Source organism: Arvicanthis niloticus, chromosome 8 (genome assembly GCF_011762505.2).
Source record: "Arvicanthis niloticus isolate mArvNil1 chromosome 8, mArvNil1.pat.X, whole genome shotgun sequence".
In the NCBI taxonomy this organism is placed as follows: Eukaryota; Metazoa; Chordata; class Mammalia; order Rodentia; family Muridae; genus Arvicanthis; species Arvicanthis niloticus.
In genome coordinates this window covers 1,854,093-1,870,010 of record NC_047665.1, presented here as the reverse complement: position 1 = coordinate 1,870,010, position 15,918 = coordinate 1,854,093, and the positions used below count along the sequence as shown (strand labels likewise).

The 15,918-nt window shown below is 41.2% G+C and overlaps 1 protein-coding gene across 18 annotated transcripts in view; it reads right to left on the bottom strand.

Moving 5' to 3' along the window:
* Positions 1-15,918, bottom strand: part of Fancc (FA complementation group C) — a 124,240-nt gene that overhangs the window by 35,646 nt on the left and 72,676 nt on the right. For 16 of the 18 annotated variants that reach the window (XM_076938863.1, XM_076938860.1, XM_034510993.2 and 13 more), the window contains 3 exons: positions 14,133-14,246; positions 12,800-12,864; positions 1,761-1,928 (listed from right to left, as the gene is read on the bottom strand). In XM_076938863.1, coding sequence (XP_076794978.1) covers positions 1,761-1,928; positions 12,800-12,864; positions 14,133-14,246 — 347 coding nt within the window. The remainder of the gene's footprint in view (positions 1-1,760; positions 1,929-12,799; positions 12,865-14,132; positions 14,247-15,918) is intronic. The other 2 variants (XM_076938874.1, XM_034510996.2) reach the window with 2 other exon arrangements.

Below are 15,918 nucleotides of genomic sequence, written 5' to 3'. Positions count from 1 at the left end.
ATGTTACTGGCATGTACCTGTAATCCCACTGCAAAGTAGGCAGAGATAAGAGGATTCCTAGGGCATTTTACTTAAGATAAATTACTTATTATTACCTCTATGAATGTGTGTAGTGATGTGCATATGTGCTGGAAGCTAGTTCTACTCTCCAACTGTGAGTTCACACACCCACCCAGGCTGACAGGCTCTCATCCCTGACTACTGCCAGCCCAAATTTAAGCTTTGAAGCAGAAATTAGAATCTTGGAAAATTTTTGGCAGCTTTTCAACATTTTGTGACATGTCAACAAAGATGACAAAACAGCAGCTGAAAGTTCTCACCGTATAACAAAATATGCCAACATTGGGAAGGTGCACCTAACATAAGGATGAACATTTTTCAAATTATGCTACAAAGCCATATAGAGGTGTAAGACCAGAACTGCAAAACAGACTTACAACTGTGTGTATGTGTGCACATGTATGTACACGGTGCATGTGCACATGTAGACGTCAGATACTAGGTGTATTCTGCAATTATGCTTCACTTTATTTTTTGAGACGGGATCTCCAACTTGGCCTGGATTTGGTTAGGTTGCTCAGGAATCCTCCTGCCTCTGCTTGCCTTTCACTAGGCAAACAGATACATGACACCGCAATGGGCTTTTTCTACATAAGTGCTGGGAATCTAAAGTCAGGGACTTATGCTTGCACGGCAAGTACTTTGCCAATTGAGCCAATACCCCAGGCTAGGGCAATAGATTTTAATGTACAAAAATCTTATTAATATAACCTCAGATCCTATACTGCAGCTAACCTTTAAAAATATGACTTTCAAATTTAGGTCAAAGTAAACTATCTACTTCTATCTCCAATGGCTATTATGATATCATTGCCTTTTATGTAACTGTGTGAGGACAGGCATTTCCACCAAAGCTGCTGCTCTTCCTCTTCCTCCTCTTCTTCCTCCTCCTCCTCTTCTTTTTGTGCAACTCTATGCACATGTCAAGGCCAGAGAAAACAATAGGTAGCCAGCTCTATCACCTTATTCCCTTGAGATAGGGTCTCACTGAACCTGGATCTTCCCATCTGGGGGCCTGGCTAGCTGACCAAAAAGCCCCAAGGATCCACCTATTCCAACCCCACACCCCACCCAGTGCTTGGGTTACAGGTATGCACAGGCACGCACAGCTTTTGTTTGGTTGATAAGGATATGAGCTGTGCTGGCTCAGCAGGGTTCCTTTCCACCAGGCCATCTTCACAGTCCTCTATTATTATTTTTAAATAAAGCAATTTTCTTTTGAAGGAATAGTCTCCCTTCCCTTTCCCTCCATGTGAAGAACTAAGAATCAAACAAGGCATAGGCCTTGTGCTGGGCAAGTATTCTGCCCCAGCTCAGAAAGCATTTTCTAAATTTCTGGTTGTCGCTTCATATATAACAAATATTGGGATGTACAATCCACATAAAGCTCTTTGGGATCCTTAGAAAATTTAAGAGCACTAAAGGGAACTGAGATGGCTGAGGTGAGGGGTGGCGACTATAAACACACTTGCTGCCAAGCACAATGGCCCGAGTTCAGTCACTGGTACTCAGATGGAGTAAAAAGAAAAACAATTCCTGTAGCTTATCCTCAGACCTCCATACACACTAATAATAAATAAGTAAATAAATACAATATAAAGAGAAACTGAAAACATTAATACACTGTCATGTGTTTTCTCCACACTACAATATTTTGCGTCTAGTAGAAACAAGTCAAGAGATAAGATGGATGTACTCACAATAAGAAGGCCTCGTTTACAGCTTCAAAGAACTCAGGAGTGAGGACCTCCTGGGGCTCATGTCCATGGTAGGTGAGTAGAGCCTCTACCAGGGGTTCCATATCAGGCAGAGTAACAAGAGGGACACAGACTCGTGACAGGGACATCATGCGCTCAGGAGCCATCCTACTGGAGCAAAGGTCAGGATCTGAAAGCCATATGTAACCAAATACAAGTCTTCCTGCTGAAAAGGACAGGCAGGCCCCACACTAGCCTAACAAAGACCTTCTCTAGCATGATGTGCCTGCCATGTCTTCTTTAATCAGTTATTCCCACATCAGCTACACTCACAGGAGGACTTTATTTGTACAGCTATATGCAAATACACCTGACTCACAAGGCCCAAACAATTCCCCATGTCCTTCCATAGAACCCCTATGCAGATACTGGTTCTGGCCTGATCCAGAAGTCAGTGCTGTCAACTCCCTAGCAGCTAAACAACTCCATCACTACCACTACCCTCCTGACTCAGACCACCACCACCTCCAGCTAAACATGAGTGGCCTACTGGCCACCTCTGGCTTCTGCCTCACGCCAGGGCTTATCAGCAGAGGACAGTTTAGCAGCCCTCTCAACTTCACATTAGTGTCCATGGCTTTACAATAGTCCTTCCTCGGTGGCCTACATGCTCTCCTATAGAGGGCACAAGGATCTTGTGATGTCCACAGATGAGCACTAGGAAAACCACGAGTGTCAAACATGCAGGCTTGTCTCTCCAATGGAGGGGATGTGTGCTTGCTTTCCACCCAGAAGGCTAGTAGTGGATGTAGTTAATAACCTGGTGACCTTTGCTATCTGTACAGCCAGGCCTCACCAGAATCCCTCAGAATGTTTATCCCAGATCCTTCCTTCCTAGACCCTTATGTAGTGGGTTGGCTGACAGCTGCTTGTATTCTAATGCTAATACTGGGGCCCAAGGCTGGTTGCCCAAGACCAGAAAGTCCAAAGGTAAGACACTAAGTGACCCTGCCCCCAAGTTACTTCGATGGGTAAATATAGATGCTGGCAGTCAATAGCTGGGCAGAAGAGAACACAAGAAAAGGAAGTTGAAGCCAGCATGGGTTAGGTGTCAGGAGAACTTGGCCCTGAAGACAGGCCAGTTAGAGTTAAGAGCACCCCAGATGAAACACACTAAATAACTTGGGGCTATTTTTTTAGTAGCATAGAGGGTAGGCAAATGCCCAGCTTTTGTAATGTTTAAGGTTTATTGTAAATATAAACGTTGTGTGTATCTTTCATCTGGGAACTAAAGGGTTGGAGATGGGATAGAAACCTTGGGCTGGGATTTAAATAATTTCTACTGCACCCCTATCCTGAGCACTGTTTCTCAGTCAGAGAACAACACATTCTTAGGGAAGACGTCATATACACTTTGTAATTTGGTGACCTCTACTTTATCTGTATGATCTAGACCACACCTGATCCTCCCATAGGCTCTTAAACTGCTTTAAGTTTTATTGTCCCACGTACAGTTGTGCTAGCTCCCTTGAGTCACATGAGACTCAAATGCAGCTTTGTGACCACTGCCTACCAATGCACTGTCATGTGTAGCAGTATGACGGCTCATGGAAAAGTGTTCATCCTCAGTCAGTGCTGGTGCTCACTACTCAGTCCTCAGCTGTTCCTCTTCTACGTGGTACTCAAAAGAGCATGGTCTCCTTGGAAACACTTGTGCTTCTCATTTATTGTCCTAATCACCAAGCAGATTCGTTCTCAGATTTGGTTGACTGAAGAACTAGCTAAGATGTCTCTGAACATTTACATCAAACCCAAAAGCTGAAGCATAATATTTATTAACTCAAATAGTTCTGAAAATCTGCAGTAGAAAGGACTGGATGAAACTGAGCCATGGCTCGTGAGAATGAGAAACTCTTCTGGTCTTTAATTGTACAACACTCAGTGCTCTGGTGTACATGCCAAAAGGTGACAGGACATAGAAAATGTGACCATTATGGCTAATGTTAGAAGTCAACAGAGAGGCTGCACACAGACACACCCACAGAGTGAACCTACACGTGTTTCTCTGAGCCTCTGCCTTCAGTCCATGATTAAAAGTCAACTAAATGGTTTGTCTCTGTGAGTTAAATTCTTTAACTATTTTTTAACTAACCGTCTTAGATGCTTGTTTTTCAAAAACCACATGGACAAACTCCTCAGGACAGAGCAAAGTTCACTAAAGGACATCTGTGATGACACAGGGTAGGTGAAATCATTGTGGTTAGTAGTTACTCCTAGCAGCAGCAAGCTATGCTGGACAGCACTAGCATAACTCCTAACTGAAACCACAAAGTTCATGTGATACTCACGCTAGCCTGCCGTCCTAGGGACCCTGACACATCTCAAGCCGTCCTCATTTGCTCCACTGAATCCTGTTTAGCACAGTCTTTTTTTTCCTATTTTCCCCCCTCAAAGAATTTTATAATTGAATAAGATACAATTTTCCCTGGTAATTTTTCAAATTGTGTTAAGCCAGTACATAGTTTTCAAAAGAAATTCAACTCTCCTATGGAGTTCATTTAGTCTTATCAGAAAGTTGACTTTTAAAAGTAACTTGATGCCTCACATGCTCTTAGAATCTTTTTATGAGCTTTTAAAGTCTTGTAGCCAAAACCATGAAATTCTGTTCCCTATCCATTAAAAATGAAAGATAACTTAGCCTCTTAAAACCTCGGACAAAAGTCAAACTTCCTGTGTGGGGTGTGGGCAGGTACCTTGATTTTGAGAGCAGGTCTCTCATTGGACCTGGGACTTACTCATTAGATTAGGCTGGATGGAGAATGAACCTCAGGGAACCTCTGTCTCCATCTCCCCAGGGCTAGGATTACAAATATATACCACTATGCTCAGGTGTTTTACATGAATGCAGGGGATCAAACTAGGGTCCCCCTGTTTACACAGCAAATGCTTCACCAACAAAGCTATTTCCTCAGTCCCAAACTGAGAATCTTAAGGTACAGCTGCTGTGTGAACTTTAACTTCAACCAGGCAACTTCTGTCCTGAGGCAAAATGGCACCAGGACAGCACTTCAAAGACAGCTCACAAATCTGATTGGGGGCAGGGACTTCATAGCCATGCTGCTGGTAGTAACAACTAAAGTGTAACACAATCTTACATATCTAAAGTTCTCTGCCAAGTTTTCATACAAATCAGAATCTTGGAACCAGAAATAGCATAGTGGTCCACAAACTTTCTGATTCATACCTGAATCAAAAAATTGTATCCACTTATGAAAACATACCTGTTAGTGTTCCTTTCATTAGTATAACTTCAAAAGTTCCAGCAGCCAAATGCCCCCAAACACCATCCCAAGTGAAAAAAGCTATTCTGTTCTCTTTGGTTCCACCAAGGGACTCCACTCAATGTTAACTTTTTGTTGCCAGACTATTCAAAGTTCACCTCATTTTCAAAATCTTCATAAAAGGTAGATTGATGCCCTGAGTTTGTTGGATTCTAAAGATCTAACACCACGGGACGCGCTTCCTCATAGTCACTCACAGACAGGACTCGCTGTAGTAACATGAGGTTTATTGATGAACTGATAATAGCCGGTACCGACATTTTCTTGTATGAAGGCAAGAAGAACCCCGAGCCAAAATTGGGGGCAGTATTTATACCATATTCACAGGGCTCATAAAGGCAGTTTTACCTCTTAATCAATAACTACAAAGGCCGACTTCAACAGCCATTCCCAAGCTCGGCTTCGTTCCCAGGCCCAGTTGCTAAGTAACTCAAATTTGCACCTAACAAAGAAGGTCAGCTTAAGTAGCTTCTATTTACCCAGGTTTTACTGTTAAGGGCTAATAAACTCCTATCTTGGGCCCTTTCCTCTGGAATGTTTGTTGAGCCTTTGAAATGTGCTTCTCCTGGGATGTATGGGGGGGGGGGGGGGTCTGTGGGGGGGAGTTAATGTTTGAGTTTAAAACCAAAATCAGAGCTTTTTATTAATTTTAAGTTTTTATAAGTTCAGAACTGGAGATGGTCAAAATTTAGTTTTAGAGAAGCTGATACAGTCATGTGACCAAGAAAAAAATCAACAATTCAATTACAGATATTTACATTCTATTTAGGTCTTTGCTATAACAGCTACAAGGTGTGATGCTGTGAACCTTCCAAAAAAGTCATCTCATCTGTAGTCCTGAGGCTTGCTGTAGAAAGCTGGGAGGCTAGAGATGGAGGAATGGTTCTAGTGGTGTGTGCCTAGCATCAAGCCTTTTGCAATTCGGTTCCTGAACAGAAGTCATTTGGAATACTGGTCTGGCAACAAGTCAAAGCTTAACGCTTACTGTAATGCTGTCTGGAAAGCTACATAATCCCTCTTGAATTTGTATCTCTAGGTGTCTGACAAGTCTCAGGCTGGATCCACATATGCCATGAGCATCTTCAGAGGGATATCTATTGGCCTGCCTGGATTTTGATAAGCCCAAGCTCTACCTAATTTTATACAAGACTTTACATGTTGTTTTGTTTTTTGTGACAGGGTCTCTGTGTAGCTCTTGTTGTCCTAGAACTTCCTTTGTAGACCAGGATTCAAACTCCGAGATCTGCCTGCTTCTGCCTCTGGAGTACTATAATTAAAGGTGTGCTCCACCACTGCCCAGTGACTTTAAAATTGTTTAAGGAGATTTATCATGGAGCTCTTACAGCCTTGCTTGGAAATAACCCGTATCTTCCTGAAATCAAAGTATCCTCAGGTGATGGCAAAACCGGCATTATATCAACCTTTCAAACCATCATCTTAGCAAAATATCTCCACAACTTCCACATCTTACAAAATTAAAACTCTATCAACCTAGAGCTCCTGTCTCCCCTCCTCCTAACCCACGGCAAACAGCATTCTACTTCCTGAGAGACTGGCTACTTTGGATATTACAGGTGAATGGAAGGCAGCATTTGTCCTTGGTGGTTGGCTCATTTCACTGTGTAGTGTCCTTCAGATTTGCCATGGCATAGCACTCAACAGGGCTTTCCTTTTCTTTTTTTAAGGATGACTAAAATTTAATTTTGTCTATGCTATGCTTTCATCTAATAAGATGCACAGAGGTTATACTTCTACCCCTTGGCTAGTATGAAAAATACAACCAACATAGGTTTGCAAATTATCTTTTCAATTCTTTTGAATATATGAGCAAAAGTGAAACTGATCACATGGTAACTCCATTTACTTAATACCAAGTCTCATGTAGCCACAGCTGGCCCTGGACTCTGGACCCTCAGACTCCCTACTCCCAAATGCTGAGACTGCAGGCATGCGGCATCATATCAGATCCATTTTTCTTTTTTGAATGAACCACTATGACTTGTCTACAGTAGCTATACCACCCTACATGCTTACTAACAGTGTATGATGTTGTTTCTCTACATTATCAACATGATATGACACAGTCTCCTAACTAAAGCTTCCTTCCCTCCCTTAAATGCACTTTTCTTTCTCTCTCTCTCTCTCTCTCTCTCTCTCTCTCTCTCTCTCTCTCTCTCTCTCTCTCTCTCTCTCTCTCTCTCTCTTTGAGACAGAATCTTACTATGAGGCTTTAGCTGGCCTGGAGCTCACTATGTAGACCAGACTGGCCTCAGAACTCACAGACCTGCCTGCCTCCGTCTCTTGAGTGCTGGAATCAAAGTTATACAACACTACCTCCAGCCCCCTTACACCTTTCTTTATTCATATAAACTGCTATGCAGTTCTGGTTTGCATTTCCGTGGTAACTGGTGCTGCTAAGCTCTGTATACACCTACTACTCACACATATCTACCAAAGACATCAACTAACTCTGTTTTCTTTAGGTAGTTGTGCTTACGGCTGTAGACAGCTAGCCTTATAAACTGATTTGAAAGTGCACCCCTCTTCTCTAGGAGGATGGCAGAATTTAAAAGAACTGTTAACTCTTCCAGTGAAGCCTTTTGATCTTTGGGTTTTTGTTGGGAGGTTTTGAACACCTGACTCAATCTGCTCATTTTTTTTTTTTAACTTCTTAAAGATGTGTGTATTTCTGTATTTCTAGAACAGCCTCCAGTCCTGGATTGTCCTAGCTGCTGGCATACGGCTGCATAGTGGTATCTCACAGTCCAAGACTAAGTTGCTCATACCTCTCATTTTTGATTTTTCTTTCTATTGGTCTCTGTTGTTGAAGGCTATTCTAATCTGCTGCCTTGTTCTAACTTGGGTTTTTTTTTTTTTTAAATGAATATACTAACTTTTGCCACAACCTGCAATGACTGGCATGTAGTGTGTGTTTACTGTCATTTCTCTCAAGGTATTTTACTAAATGTATCATTTCTTTGAGAAATGGCTATTTTAAAATGTATTAATTTACATGTTGGCAAAGTTTTCTGTTTTCTTTTTTGTATGGATTTCTAGTTTCACTTCACTGTGATCAAAACGGACAGTTGATATGACTTCAGTCTTCAGCTTATTAAAATGTATTTTTGTAATCTAAAATATGGCCTAACCTGGGAAATACTCTGAGAGAAAAGTGTGTATTCCATTATTATTATATGAGGTTCTCCATATATATCTACTGGCTAAACTGGCTGTTAGCACCACCCTAGGAACTGTCTACTTAATATTCTTTATTGCAAAAAAAAAAAAAATCCATAATTAAAGGTGGAGCATCAGATCCCTTTCTCCTTATTTTCTATTTTACCCACCAATCTATCAATGTGCACTTTGTATCTATTTACTTTGTTGCTAATGTTTACAGCTTAAATCTCTAGAAAAGAGACCCTTTTATCCTTCTTTAACATCCTTTACCTCTTACAACAGTTGTATGAGGTATATGTGTGTGTGTGTGTGTATACATACATATATACATGTGTACGTGTGTGTGTGTGTGTGTATGTGTATATATATATATATATATATATATATATATATATATATATATATATGACTACTCTCGCTGTCTTCTAAAGCATCCTCTGATTTTCAGTCTTCGTATGTCCTTGCATGTACTGAGGTCCAAGATCCGTTGGTAGCACACTTATTTAGATGCACAAAGCCCTGGCTTTGACCTCCAGCACCACAAGCACTGGCTGTGGTGGTGCACACCTGTCATCCCAGCACTGCAGAGCAGAGACAAATTCAAGGTCATCCTGGCTACACAGTGAGTTTGAGGCCAGCCTTACATATCAGACTTTGTCAAAATAAAGTTTAAAAATAATAAGAAATAAATAATCTCTGAGTCACTATCTAAATTGTCCTAAAATATATGAACAGGGAAATATACTCAAATAAATAAATATACTCAAATTTTTAAAGGAAAATAAACCTGATTAAAATAGCTAAAAGTAATTATAAAAATAAAGTAAAATAAAATATAAAGTAAGACTGTTGTAGAAAGCATACAGTTTGCTCTTACTGTTTCACTGCCATGGGTGATATTTGAGTTTCAGTCTTGCTCACTTTATGCAGTGAAGCCTCACAAAAATGTCTTCTGTTTTAGTTACATGAGCCAGTGATCTTAGCTCCCTCTGGTGTCTGTATCTAGTACTGCAGAACCTCTGCTACTGTGATAAGCTGGTTTGGCTCTTTGTTCTTTATGTCCCAGCTACCCAGTGGAGGAAAAACATCTGGAGCTCTCTACTGTGACATCTTCTGAAGTCATGAATGATCTTGCCATTCCTTTCATGCTTACTATCCATTCACTTGTCTTTTCTGCAACAATTTGCACATAGTCCTGGCATTTCAATCCTGGTCCTAGAGATAGATTCAGGTCACCAAGGTTAGGGCAAATGCACTAACTAATCCACTGAGCCATCTTGCAGGGTTTACCAAACTCAGTAATAAGCTACTACACTGCTTTACCAATATGGTTGCATTGGTTCACACACTCATGGTCAATGTGTGGAATCCAAACCTTTAACAGACATTAAAGTAAGTGTTGTAAACTTTACTCACTTGGAGTATGCAGTGGCACATTTTTTTCTTTAGTTTTCTCGTTGCAATAAAACTAACACTAAATATGTTCACGTGCCATCTTCTAACCATTATTATTTATCCAAAAGTTTCTACTGCTCCCAACACACTAAATACATTAAACATAACTTCCTTTCTCTCCTCCCTCCAGCCGCTGATTTCTGCTCTGCTTCAGGTCCCAATCAAGGTGTATTTCTCCTCTCTTTTCTTACGCTGATCTCTGTTCTGCCTTTGGTCCCAATGAATCTACCTATTCTAGGACTTAATATACATGGAACAAAAACATTTGCTTCTCTGTTGGACTATTTTACTAAGCATGTTTACATAGACTTCCCATGCTTGTGCACACATAAAACTTCTGTTTCTTTTTATATTGGACATATGTCCAGTGGAATATAAATACATCTTGTTTTTTAGCTGTGGTCAATTAACAAAATTGGTTTTAGAATAATTTCCTACTTACTTTTAACCATCAACTTGACACAATTTAAAGTCATCTGAGAAGGAAGTCTCAAATAAAGATTACCTACATCAGACTGGCCTGTGGGGATGTCTGTGAAGATGTCTTGGATGCTAATTGATGTGAGGGGTCCCAGTCTACTGTGGGTGGCACCATCCCCATGCAGGTGGCTGTATAAGAAAGCTATGCAAGAGCAGTGTTCCTTCATAGTTTCTGTTCCAGCTCTGTGCTCAAGTTTCTACCTTGACTCCATCCTCAGCAATAGATTGTGACCCAGAAGTCCAAGGAGCCCCTTTTCCCTCTTTCTGATCAATGTTTTTATCACATGCTTAGTAAAACCAGTCCAACACAGAAGCAAATATGTTTTTATTCCATGTATATTAAGTCCTAGAATAGGTAGATTCATTGGGACCGAAGGCAGAGCAGAGATCAGCATAAGAAAAGAGAGGAAAAATTACACCTTGCAGTAGATTCTCTGTTACACGGAAAATCTGTTTAATTCTTCTGGAAAACATCAACCTGTTTTCCACTGTGGCTGCTCCATTTGATACTATCACCAGCAATGCACAGTGCTCCAATTTCTCCTCATCAATACTTGTGGTTTTCCTTTCCTTTCTTTTTATAACCATCATGGTAAGTATTAAATGATCATTGTAGTTCTGGTTTGCATGCTCCCTAATGGGTGTGGACTTGAATGCATTTTTATTTGTTTAGTAGCCAGGTGTTCTGTTTGTTTTGTTTTGATTTTAGATATAGGGTCCCCAACTCATTTCCATGTCTGAGGATGAGCCTCCTGTCTTCATTTCCCAAATTCTGGGATTAAAGTTGTGTGTCATGCCCCATTTTACCAGATGTATATTTCTCTGGTAGGATGCCTATTCAACCTAAGTCTTTTGCTTATTTTTGTTTTCCCTTTGTTTGAACACAGAGCCTGGCACATACAGGATGTTAGAAGCCAGCCCTCTGCCACTACAGTGTCTCCAGCATCTGTCCAGTTCTGGGTGCTTGTTGCTGATGTTTGAGAGCATCTAGACATCTCAGACACAAATTCCTTATGGAAGAAATTTGTATATTGGTTTGTTTGTTTGGTTGGTTGGTTGGTTGGTTTTGTGACAGCCTCAATGTGTAGCCCAGACTGGCTTCAAGCTTGTTAAGAAGTCCAACCTGGGGGCTGTGTATGGTGTTGCATGCCTTAAGTCTCAGCATTTGGAAAGCAGAGGCAGGCAGATCTCTGTGATTTTGAAGCCAACTTGGTCTACATGAGACTCTAACTCAACGCACCCCCAAAAAGTCCAAGCTCACTTCAAACTCATGATTCTTATGCCACAGACTGCCAATTACAAGGATTATAGGTATGTGCTAATGTGCGTGTCCACCTCAAAGATATTATTTATAAAAGTTTTATTTCATTCTATAGGTTTTGTCTACATTGTTTATTTTGCGTTCTTGGTAATATCCTTTGATTCACAAAAGATTGTATTCTGTACCTTCAAGAGTTCAATTCAAGGGCCTAAGTACACCAAGCACCCAAAATAATTAAATTTAAATTAAATTTAATAAATTTTAATAAAGTGCAATTTTATCATTAAAAAAAATCTATTATTATTACTGTTGTTGTTGTTGTTTGTAAGCATCCTGTTGGGAGAGTGCATTGCCACAGTGCACATATGAGATCAAAGGACAATTCTGTGGAATTCCTCCTCTCTTCCCATCTTCAGGGATTCCAAAATTGAACTCAGGTCACCAGGCTTATACAGTAAGTGTTTTACCCACTGAGCCACCTCTCTGGACATTTAATCTTTTTTGTTGTTGTTGCCTACACTTTAGGTGTCATATCTTTGGGGTTGGGGCAGGGGAAAGCAAATCTAGTGTTGCCAGGATCTTTGACAGTGGTTTTCTCCAAGAGTCTTGGTAACATTTACTAGCCTTGCACTCATAAAGTCTGAACACAAACACCAGTTTTGATAGAGCTTTAGTTGGCAACAGCTTCCAAAAAATTTTTTTTGAACACAGTCTCTTCAGTGCCTAGATTCTTTTGGTTAATGATTTGTTAAAAATGTAGTGCTCACCAATGAAAACAGTTCCAACTTTGCTCACAGAGTAAAGAAATATCTGTGATGTGATTAATTACTTTTTAATTTCTCTGAATCTATCTCAATTGTTTAGTCTAGATTCTAGAATGTTGAGTTTTGTAAAGCTGGTCATGTATGCATATCAAACTATCTCTCACCTTGTAAATATCCCAGTTGTGTACGAGGCACACACACATAAGGAAGGGCAGGGAGAGAAGATGAGCATAGGAGCACAGAGTCCACACAGTCTCCTCCTGCAGTGAGCCCCAGGACGAGCCTCAGGCTCTTTTTCCTTTGTGTTCCTTACTGTACATGCAAGGGCTTTTTCCTAGTGTGTACACCAAAGATATTTCATACATAACTTTCCTGTAATTGCTGAGAGAAGAGTGACTTCAAACAAAAATATTTAAAAGAGCTTCCCACTAAAACACTATCTTCACACAGACTCTGACTACACTACAAACATGCATTTACAGTGAGAGAGTAAGCCTTTCTCTCATAACCAAACAACACCTTCTGAAACTTGAGCAGAGGGGTGTTTGGTTTAACACCTACCGACTTTGCGTGTTCAATCCATTAAGATGACTCTCTCTGAGCTCAGACACTAACGACAAAACCATCTGTAAAACAAAATCAGCTGCAGGTCAGCTCATACTGCCACACGATTGATTACCTCATCTCCATTTCTCTTGCTGTGAGTGACACATCCCTCACCATTTCCTCCCCAACTCCCTGAAAGGAAGGCAGTGTCACATCACACTGGCTGCCATGTGGGTGTCTACACTGAATGTCTAGGATTCTGCCGAAGCAATGGGTACACAGGTCATCAACATCCTAGAATTAACACCAACGCCACAGAAAATTAAAACATACTGGAGTTTATTTATTTCCTTCCTTTTTAGGTTCCTTATTTAAAAAAAAAATGCTTTTTATGTATATGACTTTCAAAACATCAAAATGGCTGATAATCACCAAAGATCTCATTTTTAAAAGAGTATAATGTGTGTGGGTGCATATGCCACATGCCCAGATGGAAGCAAGAGGACAGCTCTGCGGAGCTGGTTCTTTCTTCTGTCTTTCTGTGCAATCACACTCGGGTCACTGTCCTTTCATGGCAAGCACTGTTACTCACTGGACCATCTTGAATCCCTTCAGTCAACTGTCTGCTTTGCTTCAACATAAAATTCAGTGGGGCTATTTTAGATATGAGATCTGCTCTGAAGTCCAGGCTGTATTTATATTGATTAAGAGATGCTCTTCTCAGAAATCTTAGTGAGACGGATGTTGTGAGAGTCTGAGAGCACCTCACATCTTATAGTACAACCAATTTAAACTTATCTCCCAACCAGCTTATGAATGAAATTCAGACTATGGTTATTTTACTTGGCTTTAACAATTACTAGGGGTCACCCCTAATCTACTTTCCTAACTGCTAGCCTGGCTACCTCCTGGGAGATGTGTTCCAAATGCTTGCTGTTTCTCCTGGCCATGTGCTCATGGTAGATCTCCTCTCATGGCACTTCCTCCTCTCCTCCTCGTTCTTCCTCTTCCTCTCTTCTCCACCAACAACCAGGTAACTCAAAATTCACCAACCTCTAATCCCTCTAGTAACTGGCTGTAGCCAGTTTTATTTAGCCAATAACAAGGTTTGCACAACAAAAGCTGGTATAAGAATTCACTCATAGGCCTAGACCTTCAGGTCCAGAATGTAGCATTACCATACAAAGCATCAGACCAGACCTCAACACATCTTCCTTGCTGTCAGTCGCAAGTCTACCCTAGGTGAAAATCAGACAAAAGTTCAACGACTCCCTGAAGGACGGGAACATCCCATTTGCCCTTCACATAATTGGTGAGAATTCCAATACTAATAAAGTTAGATACTCACATTTTTAAGCAAACTAGGATAGTAATCAATAGACTCATATCCAAGACTTCTGGTAAAAAGACAAACTTCTTTCATGTCGAATCTGAATGTGGAAAGTACATGAGATAACAAACCCTAGAAAATAAATAAAGAGAAAAGTCAGCTTCTCCCAAGCAGAAGGACAAAGCTGGACAAAACACCTGCTCCAGGGCCCTGAGCACAGAGCTCCAAGCTGTGTTAGAATAGTACAGCTGGAAACCTGAGCCAGGAGAGCTAGCCCAGGACCTCAACTTGGACAAGTTTATAGAGCTGCTTTAGTAACTCAGTGGCAGGAAGCTATGTCAACCTCTTAAACCACAACAGAACCCAGAGACACAGCCATCATTACTGAGAGAAATGAGCATACTGAAGGAGAAAAGCCAGAGACTTACATGGTGAGAGTGGGCTGCAGGAGCTCATACTATGCAAGCGGGTGGTGGGAGCTCATACTGCAAAGGCTCCTTACTAAAGCATCACTGATTACCTGGAGCCACTTGTGTTTCCTTCTGTTCAAACTTGTGCTAAGAACAGAAAGTAAATAAGCTGACCACATTGTTCATACCACACAGAAGCACGTGAGGGCCTCAGCAAGAAAGCAAGGAACACTGAGGCTGGACCCTACATGGGTACCATTATGGTACTGTAGACAGAGAAGACCTAGCCATATATCAAAGCCATATGGGGGTACCCCAGATCTGAACCAGGCTAGGGAAGCCAGTCAAACAAGCTTGGTTTGGACATCAGTAGCTCTGAGTTTAGTATGAAAAAGCCAGGAGGGAAGGAGGGTGGCACTGGAGACCCTGTCCTCCAATACTAATATAAAAAGCACTTTGTGTGCAGAAGCTGCTGCACCTGCTTCACAGATCCACACTCCAATCCTCACACATGTAAATATTCTTATTGAACCTTCCTTATAGGTAAGAACACTGAGTCACAGGTTAGGTGTTGTCCAAGGCTGGATTCCACCCACCTGGCAAATTTCCACAAAAGCACTAGATGCAAATCAGAACATTATCAGTGTAGGCCCTTAACGCCCCCAGTGACTCTACTATGAAGTCCAAATGTCTCCTCAGGGCCAAGAGCTCTGGTCCCACCTCTCTGAAAGAGAAGAGCATGCCTTCTGGTCCAAATAAGAGCTTTACTAGGAGGGTGTGGGTGTGTGTTCACAGATAATATGAGGTACAGACCTGAAGGCGGAGTCAGCCCCTTGAGTTCTGAGTATGGGTTTGTGGGGAAAGTGGGTTCTACATCTGAGCTAGCTTACATGTAGGATTGAATTCTAGTTGTCAGACCTGCATGGCAAGTGCATTTCCCGCTGAGCCATCTTCCTGTTATATGTTTTAATCATAAGACTATTTTATAAAACAAAGTTGCATGGTTTAACATCTGCCTGTTTCATCTGTGATTCCCTGACATGAACTGCTATGGAGCAGCACAAAGATCCAGCCTCAGATTAAACAAGCAGAGGTCACAAAAGCAGCATACTAAGTTGTGCCCTGGGCTGACAAGCTCTTAAAATAAGCAAGCTTTAGTCCTGAAATATCTCATTTAAAATTAGACTTCAGGGGCTGGGGAGAGAGCTCAGCAGTTAAGAGCACTGGATGCTCTTCAAGAAGGCTCAGGTTCAATTCCCAAAACCCACATGGTGTCTGACAACCATCTGTAACTCCAGTCCCAGGAGATTTAATGCCGTCTCTGGTGTCTCAAGTACTGGGCATGCATGCAATACCCAAAGTTAACATTAAAGTAAGGCACTTAAATATACAAA